General features: G+C 42.0%; 1 protein-coding gene across 4 annotated transcripts in view; it reads right to left on the minus strand.

Annotated features, from left to right (window-relative positions):
• Nucleotides 1-13,282, minus strand: part of MLLT3 (MLLT3 super elongation complex subunit) — a 142,994-nt gene that overhangs the window by 61,602 nt on the left and 68,110 nt on the right. For 3 of the 4 annotated variants that reach the window (XM_082783785.1, XM_082783784.1, XM_082783787.1), the window contains exon 4: nucleotides 11,607-11,750. The exons of the other annotated variant lie outside the window; for it this stretch is intronic. In XM_082783785.1, the coding sequence (XP_082639911.1) occupies nucleotides 11,607-11,750 (144 nt within the window). The remainder of the gene's footprint in view (nucleotides 1-11,606; nucleotides 11,751-13,282) is intronic. 4 annotated transcript variants of the gene reach the window in all.

Consider the following 13,282-nt stretch of genomic DNA (forward strand, 5'->3'; position numbering starts at 1 on the left):
GCAATGCAAGTTTCACTGGTAGCATATTATTCAAGGCTTCCAATATCAAATTTGGCAGTAGATAGAAAGGCAGTCTCAACACAAACTTGAGAATAAAACAGGAAAAATGGCCATCACTAGCAAGCCTGCAAACTTTGGAAGGGATACAGTATCTGAATAAAATATGCTCTACGTAAACTGTCAAGGAATTAAATTAGCACCTAAAAAATTAAAGGCAAACTTTAAAGCATGAGACTACAGAGATGCAGGGAAGCATAGAAAAAACAGATTGGGATAGTACATCTTTCTAGATACAAAGAGGAAAAAGAAATTCAGGCAAGAAACAATACAGTCTGAACAAAGAGTTCTGTTTTAGTACACAACTGTGTTGGGTCTGTCTGGGATGCAGTCACCTTTCCCTGCAGCAGCCCACACAGTGCTGTGCTCTGCACTCGTAGCTGGAACAGCACTGATATCACTCCAGTGTTGTGTCTATTGCTGCGTAGTGCTGGCACAGCATCAGGACTCCTTCCAAGCCCCCAGGAGCCAGCAGGCTGGCGGTGGGCAAGTGATGGGGAGGGGACATTGCCGGGGCAGCTGACCTAAACCAACCAAAAGGATATTCCATAACACCTGATGTCACACTCAGCAATAAAAAGGGGGGCTCTCGTGGAGGAGGGGGCTGTTCCTTCTCAACAACCACTATGCATTTTGAGGCCCTGCTTCCCAGGACGAGGCCGAACATTGCTCGTTGATAGAAAGTAGCTAATTTTTTTTTTCCTTTCTCTCTGTGCTTCCGCGTGGCCTTATTGTTTCCTTTTTTTTTTTTTTTTTTTCTTTTCTTCTTTTTCTCCCCATTCCTTTTCCCTTTAATTAAACCATTCTCATCCCAAACCTCGACCTCTTTGTGTTGTATTTTCTCCCCCTTCCTCTTTGAGGAGGAGGGAGTGAGAGAGCGGTGGTGGTGGAGCTCGGCTGCCCACCCGAGTAAAACCACCACAGTCCTTTTTGGCGCCCAGCGTGGGGCTCGAGGGTTGAGATAACAGTAGAATTGGTTGAAGTATTTACAACTAACATACTGCTAGTCACAATGTTCAGTTTTATGTTAATATTTTTCTGTGTGATTATGTTGTATCTAGTCCTTTCTCTGTTCTCTTTTTTCCTCTACATCCGATCAGAGAACATGTTGAAATTTGTGTTTGATTTCTTTATCATGCTGTGCTGTAACATGCCAGCCTTCAGTTTCATCTGGTACTCAGGCCCTGCATTGTTATCATTCTTGTCTCCTCTAGATTATCTTCTTGGAAATATTAAGAATTACAGCGCCTTCTTTTTCTCCCCTAGCAGTCAATCCGTGAATAATATCAGGGGTGGTGCCTTCTTCTTCTCTTCCAGTGGGCTAATTGCAGCAGCCTTTGAGTATTTTGGATATCCTTGGTCAGATGTTATCCTCCTATTGCTACTTCTAGTGTTTGTCTTTCTCCCTAAGGTCAAACAATTTATTAAGAATATCATCCAAGGACCTGCCCTGAGACAAAGTAGTTGTGGGTGGCAAGGTGTGTGTGGGGGTATGGGCAGGTACCTGTCATGGTTTTCTCCTCTGATGGTTCTTAACTTCACCCCTGAACAAGTTCAAAATCCAAGAAAACAGGTATAATGTTTGAAAGACGCATGCCCAGATCCTGGCAATACCAGAGAACTCCACCAGCTTGCTGCATGCTTCTGGGGTCTCGCTTACGCCTATCAAATGTCAATTAACATTGCCCAGCACCCTCAAGGGGATAGGGAAGTTTCTGAATTCAATGACGAGATAACACACACTGTGACCAGCCCTGAGGACCAACCATCTATGGTGTCAGTCACCCCTATAGCCAAGACAAAACAATGGAAACGGATGTCAGCTTGTTTAGTAAGGGAAGAAGCTCCTCCTAAGGAGGAGGGAGAAGAGGAAAAGGCAGGCAGCTCTAAAGCAGCAGCATTATGGCAACATCAGGAAGAAGAGACCGAAATCATAAATGAGTCAGAAACCACTCGATCTCTATCCTTGAGCAAGTTGTGAGAAATACAGAAGGATTTCAGTCGTCATCTGGGTGAGCACATCCTTGCCTGGCTGCTTCGATGCTGGGACACTGGGGCCAATAGCCAAGAGCTAGAAGGCAAAGAAGCCAAGCAGCTAGGATCCCTCTCTAGAGAAAGGCTCATTGATAGAGTAATTGGGAGAGAGGCACAGGTTTTCAGCCTCTGGAGGTGACTCCTGGCAGCTGTGAAAGAAAGGTGTCCCCACAAGGAAGATATTGTATATCAAGTAGGCAAGTGGACCACTATAGATAAAGGTATCCAGCACCCACAGTAGTTAGCTGTGCTGGAGATATTTATAGAGGTTTGAACAATGCCCAGACACCTAAAGACCCTGATGAAGTCCATTGCACAGCATCCATGTGGCGGAAGTTTGTACAGGCTGCACGCCCATCACATGCCAGCACACTGGCAGCAATGGATTGGGAGGACAGGATGGGGCCAACTGTGGATAACGTGTCCAACCAGCTCCATAAATATGAAGAAAATCTCTCTGCCCCAGTACGGGCCTGCATTTCAGCTGTGGAGAGACTGTCCCAACGGTTAGAAGAACACAGTTTCCTCCTCAGCTAGATGGGAGAATCTTGAAGCCATTATGTGCCAGCAGTCTCTGGCTCAAGCAAGGGACAATCCAGGACACTCACCACAGGGTACCTTGTGATTTTATTTACATGACCACGGGGAAGATATGAGGAAGTGAGACTGTGAACCGACCTCGGCCCTAGCTGCTCGGGTACGTGAGCTGCAGAAAGATACAGCAGCAAGAAAAGGGGCCTCTAGGAGGATTTCTGTTTCTGTTTCCAGTTGGGCAGTCCCTCAGGGGCAGTCAAAGGGCTAGTATTACTCCTGATCTTGACGAAGAGACCTCTGCTTCACATTTGGAAGAATTAATTGATAGATACTCCAACCAGGACTAGTGGGGCCCTGCCTCTGGCCAGGTAGAGGAGAGGAACAACCGGATTTACTGGACTGTGTGGATTCGAGGGTCTGGCACACCGGAACCACAGAAATATAAAGCTTTAGTGGACACAGACACACAGTGTACCCTAATGCCGTCAAACCACCAAGGGGCAGAACTCATCTCTATCTCTGGAGTGACAGGGGGATCCCAAGAGCTAACTGTACTGGAAGCTGAAGTAAGTCTAACTGGGAATGAGTGGCAAAAGCACCCCATCGTGACTGGCCCAGAGGTTCCGTGCATCCTCAGCATAGACTATCTCAAGAAAGGGTACTTCAAAGATCCACAAGGGTACTGGTGCGTTGATAAGTTATTTCGTAAGGCATATAAAAAGTTAGTGAGTGAAAGCCAACTCCCAAGAAAGCCAGCCTGAAATCTACTAAATATGGAGAGGTGATGACTACAGGTCAGAGGATACTGGTCAAGACAAAGAAGACAGACTAATACCAGCAGTGATTAATAGAACAGCCACCTGATATGAATGAGCAAAAACAGGAGAAAACAGAGATGTCCACTGATGTTATTCCTTGTCCTGCTCCAAGGACTATCAGCTCCAGCAGCACCATAGACTGCAGTTAACGCACAGTTTTGAGAGGGGAGTTATTTTAATAATCCAAGTCAGAGACACATTCCATCTCACTTCCTCCATGAAAGCAGAGCTGGAGCATCAGTGTAGGCAGCTCCTCAACACAAGATAATAAACTGGAGCAAGAGAAAACTACTTGAATTTTATTTTATTTTTTAATGATGTAACTAGGAAGTTTCCTATACCACTGTTAGTAAAAAAAGTTTTAGCTTAAGATAGGAAAGAGTTAACATCAAAAATAAGGTTTAACAAGATCTCATCCTAATAACATGTCCAATAAAAAAAAAAATGAAAACAATGCAAGGCTAAATCTTAGTGGAGCATACAAATATGATATTAATATCTTGTTGATATTATCTACTAGAGTTATTATCTCTGACCACAGAGCAAAAGGAAGAGTGTACATAAACTATCTTTTATTCTCATTGCCATTGCAGGCAAAAATACAAGATAGTTATTTTTCCTTTTTTAAACACTCTTCCTATCAAATTCCAGAGAAAAATAATATCCTTCTGCCATGTGCATCACTATGTCATAAACCACTATATACAGACAAGTATCCAAATAGATCTGCTCCCAGTACTTTCATGCCTCTAGTTCACCAAACACCCACGTTGCCACCCTGCAGCTATTGGACTAGTAATTTAAACCTTTGTCTGCCAGTTGTTTTAACTGAAAGGGCAAGGGCAAAGGAAAAGTTAATTCTCCCAAAACACAGTAGGTAGAACAGGTACTCGTGCTGGGAAGGAACAATTCTACCTGCTTCATCAAGCTGATTCACAAGTTGCCCTCTAATTCACAAGTTGCCCTACAAAAATTGACCTGACCAAGACAAGTGCTATCAACCAGCATGTTAAACAACTTGGAGTACCCAGCTATCCAACAACCATTTTTTTTCAAAACTCCAAAACATTTTTTTTCAAAACTCCAAAACATTTTTTTTTCAAAACTCCAAAACAACACTTTTCAGATCCCAGTAGAGAAAGCATGAAGAATGGACTCAAATGTTTGATGGAAGCTGGTCTTCTCTTACCGATAATTTCTGCAAACATGCATCCTGTGATTCCTGATATGCATTAATCAGTCCTACCATACTACACAGATTCTCACAGTTAAAAAACTTCATGAGCTGTCACAGTTGTTCCACATCAAGACAATCTCCTCAAAGAACATCAGAGTTTCTGCAGGGGAATGAAGCACTATCAAAAAGCTCATCTGTCTCCTACTTTTGTTTTCCAATACAAGAAGGCCATCACAGCTGGAATAATCTTGCCTCAAAAGGGTCCACACCAAGCTACCTCATGTTTCATTTATTTAGCTGGTAATCCAGAAACACCTCCACACAGCAGTCTTAGACAAGTAGATAAAATTCTCCATAACATGCTGCTGAAATATTTGAATCATACTTTTAGTCAGTTCTATTACGTATCTGTTAGAATTCCAGGCAAAATGGCCCATTACATTTCTGCAGCACTGAAAATGCAATTAAACTTGTCTGGCATACAGAATAAGCCAATTTCTTTGTGTGGTCCTGGGCTGCTGCCACCCCACATCATTTCACGGTGAAGAACAAGTTCATTCACTACTGAAAGCACTAAGAGAAACAACAAACATAATTTCCCTGAACCACTATTATTCCTATTCAAAAAACGATGATAATACCATTAACAAAAACCTACAGCCTAAAGGGAATAGAAAATCTTTTTGAATTCTTTTAAGTTATTTGCTTGAAACTAAAGTAATATATAGTTTAAGAAAACTCTATTACCTAATTATGAAAAGCACAAGCTTAAAGATAATCCCTTCCCTCGAGCAGCATTATACCTGAAGTTGGCTCTGGGTAAAAGCCAACTCTTCCAACTGACACTGAAGAATTGCAAAGAAAAAGGAAGGGGAGAGAAGAGGGAAATCCCCATGATTTCATCTTCATTATATGGACAAAGAACACATTTTAAAACATGTATTACATAGGTTTCTGGAGTAATTGGAAAGATATTTCTAAACTTTAACAGAGTGAAAACAAAAAGATTTGGAAAAAAAAAAAAAAAAAGGAAAAAAGAAAGCAGTGGTTCTGATTTTTTTTTCCAGAAAACCTGAATTTCTACTCTGATACCTTTTTTTTTAAAAAAAAAAAATGCAACCTGTTTAATGTCTTTCTTCCCTCTTGATTCATAAATAGAAACATATTACATATTAGAAAGTAGAGGTAAAAATTTCTGAAGTTTGCTGTGGAAATAAAATTTTCTAAGGGAAATGTAATTTACTGTAGATATGGAAAGAGAACAGAGAATTATACTGAATATTTTGACTGAATTTGCTCAGTATACTCTTGAAAGCATATTTTTTTTTCTCCATAAACTTTTGTTAACATTTATGAGAACAAATGAATGTAGGTAAAAGGCAGAGAAAGACCTAAGCATAAATAGAAACTTCTCAGGGCACAGGGGAAAGTTCATTAAGTAAAAAATGTTTCAGAAGATGGCAAACCTTGATGAAGGACGTTGCAAATTGGATATAGCCTCTATAAAATTGAGCCAAAAGGTTTCTATTTATCTCCCTGAGTACAGAAATACATTTTCTGAAGCCAATCTTCCTATAAGGCTAAAAAAATAATTCTCAGATTCTGGTCATGAGTGGTGCTGCCCAGGGGGCAGTGTTGGGGCCCATGCCCTTTTGTGTCTTCATTGATGATTTAGACAAGGGAACTGAGTGCATCCTTAGCAAGTTTGCAGATTTCACCAAGTTGGGGGGAAGCGTCAATCTGCCGGAGGATAGGAAGGCCCTGCAGTGGGACCTGGACAGGACAAGTCAATAGGAATGGGATGAGGTTCTACATGGCTAAGTGCTGAGTCCTGCACTTTGGCCACAACAACTCCATGCAATGCTACAGGCTTGGGGCAGAATGGCTAGAAAGCTGTGCAGAGGAAAAGGATCTGGGGATGCTAATTGATGCTCACCTGAACATGAGCCAGCAGTGTGCCCAGGCGACCAAGAAGGCCAATGGTATCCTGGTCTGTATCAGGAACAGTGCAGCCAGCAGGGCCAGGGAGGTGATCGTCCTCTTGTACGCAGCTCCGGTGAGGCTGCACCTCAAGGACTGTCTGTGTTCAGCTTTGGGCCCTTCACTACAAGAAGGACATCGAGGCCCTGGAGCATGTCCAGAGAAGGGCTACAAAGCTGGTGAAGGGCCTGGAACACAAGTCCTGTGAGGAGCAACTGAGGGAACTGGGATTGTTTAGTCTGGAGAAGAGGAGGCTCAGGGGAGACCTTATTGCTCTCTACAGATACCTGAAAGGAAGGTGTGGGGAGCTGCAGGTCAGCCTCTCTTTGCAGATAACTAGTGGTAGGACTAGAGGGAATGGCCTCAAGTTGTGCCAGGGGAGGTTCAGGTTGGAAATGAGGAGATGGTTCTTCTGAGAAAGAGCAGTTAGACATTGGAAGGGGTTGCTCAGGGAAGTAAGTGGTGGTGTCACCATCCCTGGGGGTGTTTTAGGAAAGGTTGGACCTGGTGCTTAGGGACATGGTTTAGTGTCTGACAGTGGTAATAGGGGGATGGTTGGACCAGATCATCTTGGAGATCTGGTTGGAAATGCTGCCAGGCAGAGAAGGACCTGGGAGTGATGGTGGATAGTCGGCTGAATATGAGCCAGCAGTGTGCTCACGTGGCCAAGAAGGCCAACGGCATCCTGGCTTGTATCAGGAACAGTGTGACCAGCAGGGCTAGGGAGGTGATCGTCCCCCTGTACTCGGCTCTGGTGAGGCCGCACCTCGAGTACTGTGTTCAGTTTTGGGCCCCTCGGTACAAGAAGGACATGGAGGTGCTTGAGCGGGTGCAGAGAAGGGCGACGAAGCTGGTGAGGGGCCTGGAAAACAAGTCCTACGAGGAGCGGCTGAGGGAGCTGGGCTTGTTCAGCCTGGAGAAGAGGAGGCTCAGGGGTGACCTTATCGCTCTTTTTAGGTACCTCAAGGGAGGCTGTAGCGAGGTGGGGGTTGGCCTGTTCTCCCACGTGCCTGGTGACAGGATGAGGGGGAATGGGCTTAAGTTGAGCCAGGGGAGTTTTAGGTTAGATGTTAGGAAGAACTTCTTCACTGAAAGGGTTGTGAGGCACTGGAACAGGCTGCCCAGGGAAGTGGTGGAGTCACCATCCCTGGAAGTCTTCAAAAGACGTTTAGATGTAGAGCTTAGGGATATGGTTTAGTGGAGGGCTGTTAGCGTTAGGTTGGAGGTTGGACTCGATGACCTTGAGGTCTCTTCCAACCTAGAAAATTCTGTGATTCTGTGATCTTGTGGGAGATCTTTTTCAACCCTAATAATTCTGTCATTGAAAGCCTGTAGTTTGGTAACCTCCTACTAATCAAGACTGAGGGATCATTTATGCTTCTGTTCTCATGATACCAAATATAACACTAAGATAGAAATATTTCACAGAGTTTATCTTATTGAATGGCACCACTCTAAATATCATACTTGGCTTAGTGGGTAGTAGTATAGTAGTAGTGGATATAGAAACACTGCAGAGTTGTGCAGTTTATTACCTGGGATATCCAAACGTTACTCTTACTCTCTCAGTGGGCTGCAAGAGAACCAGTCAGACCTTTGGGCACATAATGGACGGGATACATATGGAGAAGGTGTGAAAGGAAACCAGAAGAAGGCACTGGCACTCTCTGTGCTTTTTTTTTTTCCTTTTAAGAAATAGCCTATTACTCTGAAAGACAGAAGAACATTGGCTGTAGCAAATATTCCTTGCTTATTTGCATTTGGGATACAATGAAGTATGTGGTGTGAGTGAAGAGCAGAGTCGTGAACATCCAAATGACATCTCAAGAAAATTCTGCAGTAAAAAATAAATGTTTAGACAGGACTAAAATGCTTAGACACGACTATTCTGAAAAAGGCAACATGCAAAGAAATTCCAGGTTCAGCTCCTGAGTGAAGCCAAATACTTCCAAGAGTAAACGCTAACTACAGCTGTTCTTCTAGCTTGCTTCCTTAAAACTTATGCCTTATTTTACATTTAAATGATGTGTTGGGTACATAACATTTTATATAAAGCCTGCACTTTTTCCTTCAGAAGGATGTAGTCTTTGTTATATAAAAATGTTCTTTAAAACTATAAATATTCATGTTTAATAGTCTACTTCAGTTGAACTACATCTCCCAACTTTTCCTTGGAGAACAAAACTAATGAGGGGTCTGGGTTTTGAGATGCACAGAAATTAAGTGGTTTACACTATTACTTATAAGCATGTCAGCAGAAGTCCTCCACCTTCAAGTGCTTTTCCTAAAGCTACCACTCCACATTTTGCATTAATATAGTACCTCATTCATTTTGAAGGACATTAACCTGATTTGGCCTGCCTTGTCACTGGTTGAGGAAAATTCAGCAACTCATTACTCTTACTTTTTCTTAGAGGCAGTTGTAAGCTAGCAGTATTAATTACTGATACTTAAGTACCTGCAAATTCTTATATTTTATTTTCCTGTAATTGCCTTTCTCAGCATAAAGCACTGTAGTTGCAGATAAGTTAGTGTATCCTGGATTCATTAAACTGTCTATTCTACCTACACTTAGAAGCGAGAGCTAGCTTTCAACAACTAAAACAAAACCCGTGGACAATATGTCATAAAAGTATAATGGACCTTTCAATGTTGGGAGATGTAAGCCCTTCATGAAGACCTATAACACTGAGACTGACAGAATGTTATTAGTTCATGTCTCCTGAGTCAGTTGGACATACCCCTAGGTCAGAAAACCTAAAGAGAGAAGCGTGAATGAATGACAGCTTCAAGAACGAGATCCATTTCTTGGAAGCAGATTGGAGAAATAAAAATAATAATAATAATAATTAAAAAAAGCAGTTTGCCTCCTCCAGAAGAAAAAAACTTCACATCATTGCCTTTTAAGAATGCTGATACATTCAGGAAAAGGCTTCAATTAAAACATCCTGTATTTCATTGTTTACAATTAGGCAGCATTTTTGCCTTTGTTAATTCAAGAAACATAAAATTAGAAGGCACATAAAATGAACAATAAAAGGGGATGTTTAGTGTTATCTTTTTTTTTTTTTTTTTTCCTTTTTACTCATCCTACTCTGTCAAAGTCCCTGTCAGAATACATTTAGATTTATTACACTTGTGGGTAAATCTTGTTCATTGACAATTGACCTGATTATGATTAATATTAAAGCAGTTGCTCATTAAGTTTTCCAGAGTACAATCCTGATGTTTTATTTGGAAACACGCTAAAAAGACAATATGCTGTCCAGACACTGATACCCTCTCACACCTAATAAATGCAAACACAAAGCACAGCTCATGCTTCTATTTCAATAGCATTATAGTAGTAACAGTTCTCTTCTCCAGGAGGATAACACGGTCTTTCAGACTATACCTACTACTTACTTTTGCTTTGTTTCAAAGATCCTCTTCAGCAGACAGAATATTCACGAACTAGCTCCCTCTTATCTTGAGCCTAGAACCTACTGTTGTGTATTTGCATTAAATAGGGCTAACCATTTTTGATACTTTTGACTGCCCAAAACTATAAAGATAAGCATTGGCCTAATGTACGTACACAAAATGTAGGCTTGCACGTGTCTACTTGTGGCCCACAGGAGGAGACAGAACACAATCCTATTCATCAACATACTAGGGAAGGGAAGCAGCTGACACTCAAAAGTAGGGGTGCCACCTATAGGGACCCAAACAGGCTGGAGGAACAAGTTAACAAAATTCTCATTGGGACAGATGCCAAGTCCTACAGCCACACAGCCTTGGAAGGAGAGAAGCTTTGGAGGACAGCTCTGGGTGCTGATGGCAGTGAGCTGAGCTGGAGCCAGCCATGTGCCTAAGAAGCAATGCCTGGGGTGGTGGGACCAGGACATGGCCCTAGAGGCAGCTGAGAGCAGGAGCTGTCCACTCTGCTTGGTGCTCTAGATGCTGCTCCCATTTCTGGGCTCCAGAGTACTGGAAAAACACACAAACAGGCAGAAAGGAGGGGAGGCACCAAGGCAGTGGTGCTGGAGGCCTTGCCCTGTGAGGTGAGGCTGTGGAGCAGGGCTGGTTCAGCTGGGAGAAGGGGCGGCTGGAGGAGACAGAGGAGATGCGGCCGGGCTCTGCCCAGGGGTGTGTGATGGGGGGGTGGGAGGCAGGGCATGGGCTGAGGCACGAGAGGCTCAGGCTGGAGACGAGGAGAAGCCTTTCCCCACCAGTACAGCCTGGCTGTGGAGCTGGGGCCCAGGCAGGTTGGGCCTCTGTGGCCTGGGTGTTTCGTGTCCCGGCTGGGTGAAGCCCTGAGCAGCCCGGCCTGAGCCCAGGCTGAACCTCTTGTGGCTCCTGCCAGAATGAGCGATCCTGTCATTTTGTGAAATTCAGCAGAGCCCTAACAGACAAAATGTCATATAAATATGTTTCTAAAGGCATGACCCTTTCTTCCCTCTGAAGAGGCTAACTTCCTTTGGGCTTTTACGTACACACTAATTCTAAAAAATTGTGAACAAGTCTTGGTTAATTTTCTGGTTCAGACTGTGTAATATATATTATATGAAATGCAGCATGTTTACTGATACTTACTGTTTCTAACTTGTTCTACAACTACTGAATTCATTCTGCTTTATATAGAATAATTTCTCAGTAAATGAGAAAAACTTTATGCTCTTATTACTCTCATCAAAATAGCCCTTCTGTATTTCATCTGTGGAGTGTCAAGCAAGCAATGCTTCACGTATAAAAACCTAAGCTCTCTTTTGCAGAAATAAATGTGAATCACTTGGGTGTTAAGAGGCATCAGATGCAACTATCTAATTGTGTATTTGAGGTAGGCACATTCTCATTTGTTCACCCATTCAACTTGAAAACAAGCATTGAGCTCTTTTACTAAGTTAATAACAAAGACACTTCATTTAGTTTCACTGCCAGGTCAATCTCTGTTACACTAATCATGCACCAGCAATAAGCAGCAATGTCTTTATTGTGATTGCTTTTGACACGGGTGCAGGACTCACCCCTCCTGCCTTTAGCAGCTTTCTTCTGAATTCTTCTGTCGGGTTGTTGAATGTGAGCTTTTCACAGCGGAGGTGATTTACAGGTGGGTGGCCTTCAAGGTGCAGGAATAAGTCATAGTCAAATCGAACTTTCTTAGGTTCTTCCTGAGGGTTGAAAATAACCAGACAGAAAGATCTAACACCAAAACTAACTAAATTGAAAACAAGGGCTACATAAGACTGTCAATTAAAATTAAATTAAGTTGTTTTTAACCATTCTGTGTTCTGAGAGAATTCCTTCTTACACAGCCCATCAGCTGAGCTACAGTAAATCAGAGAAGTTCCTATCAGCCCACAGTAACACATGGTAAAATACATGGACTTCAAGCTGTCCTGACAAGGCTTAGTTGAAAGTGTTACATCATGTCTGGCATAGGCTAAAGACATGTACATGTATAACATGATTCAATTTACACTAGTTAACTCAGTCACCAACACAATAATTTTAACCATTTCTGAGCTGTAGTAAAGACCACGTTGCAGTAAATTTTCAGATACAAATTCTTCCTTAGATCCCAAAAAGTTGGAAAAAAAAGCTAAGAATGAGACTGTTGCAGCAAACTATATTTGAACTCCCATGTATGGTATCTGTTTGTTTATTAATGATACTTCTTTGCCTTGAACTATTGTGGTCAGATAGAATTCAAGTATTCCACCACAGCTTCCAAGCATTTAAAGTTCTCTGCCACTGTAGTTAAAAAAAAATAAAAAAAATTAAAAAAATGAAGCTGAATGTTCCCTGTACCAATATGGAGAGAGAAAGAACAGGAAAGGCAAATTTATCTTGGAAGAAAACGCTCCACTGTTCTGAGAAATTGTCAGCTGAAAAAGGACACTACAGTGACTAAATAAAACTACACTACAGTGACTGCTAAAACCAGAGAAAAGATATTAAGTACAATTTGTGTTATACATTTACAAAGTTCTGTTCCAGAAGTTTGGAAATAAATTAATAATAATTATTTAATAATAAATAATAACTTAAGTGCCCTTTTAAAGCAACATTAAATAGCCCTTTCTCCAAGGATCCAGATGTGCAAAAGAAGCCACCAAACCAATGTCAGTCTTTAGGCAGAACACAAGTAAAAGGGTAAATTCAGGAAAGGCTAGTAAAAAGGGAGCCAAAAGGAAAGAAGAGGAAGAGACAGCAAAATCTCAGCATATAACCCACGCTGTATCTGATCAAAATGTGCTCTGTTCAGTGACAGAAATACCAAATGCTTAAAAAATCACATTAAAAAATGTTGTTTTGATTCAGGATTCCAAGGATGCCAAGAACAGGAAGTACAGAAATCTCTAAAAGTAATATTGTAAAAGTCAAATTTTTCAAGCGCAGTCAAGGGTTCAGCATCCCATCTCTAAACCTGGAGCAGAGACAACAGAAAGAGACCTGAGATAAAAGGCCTGCAGTAGCTTATTTCTGAAAACAGAAGACAGTAGTTGCCTTATATGGTCTCTTTTCTTCATCGACCATTTTCAAAGGCTACCATGGATGAAGACATTTCTTATCATTAAAGATGAATACATGATTTCTTGCAAAAAAAATTGGAAGCAATTTACTCCTCAGGCTGCTTAGAAAATGGTCATGTTGCTATAGGGAATCAGCTGGTATCAGCAGCTTTATCACGAAAGCAGAG

This window comes from Aythya marila, assembly GCF_965140915.1.
Source record: "Aythya marila genome assembly, chromosome: Z".
Classification (NCBI taxonomy): domain Eukaryota; kingdom Metazoa; phylum Chordata; class Aves; order Anseriformes; family Anatidae; genus Aythya; species Aythya marila.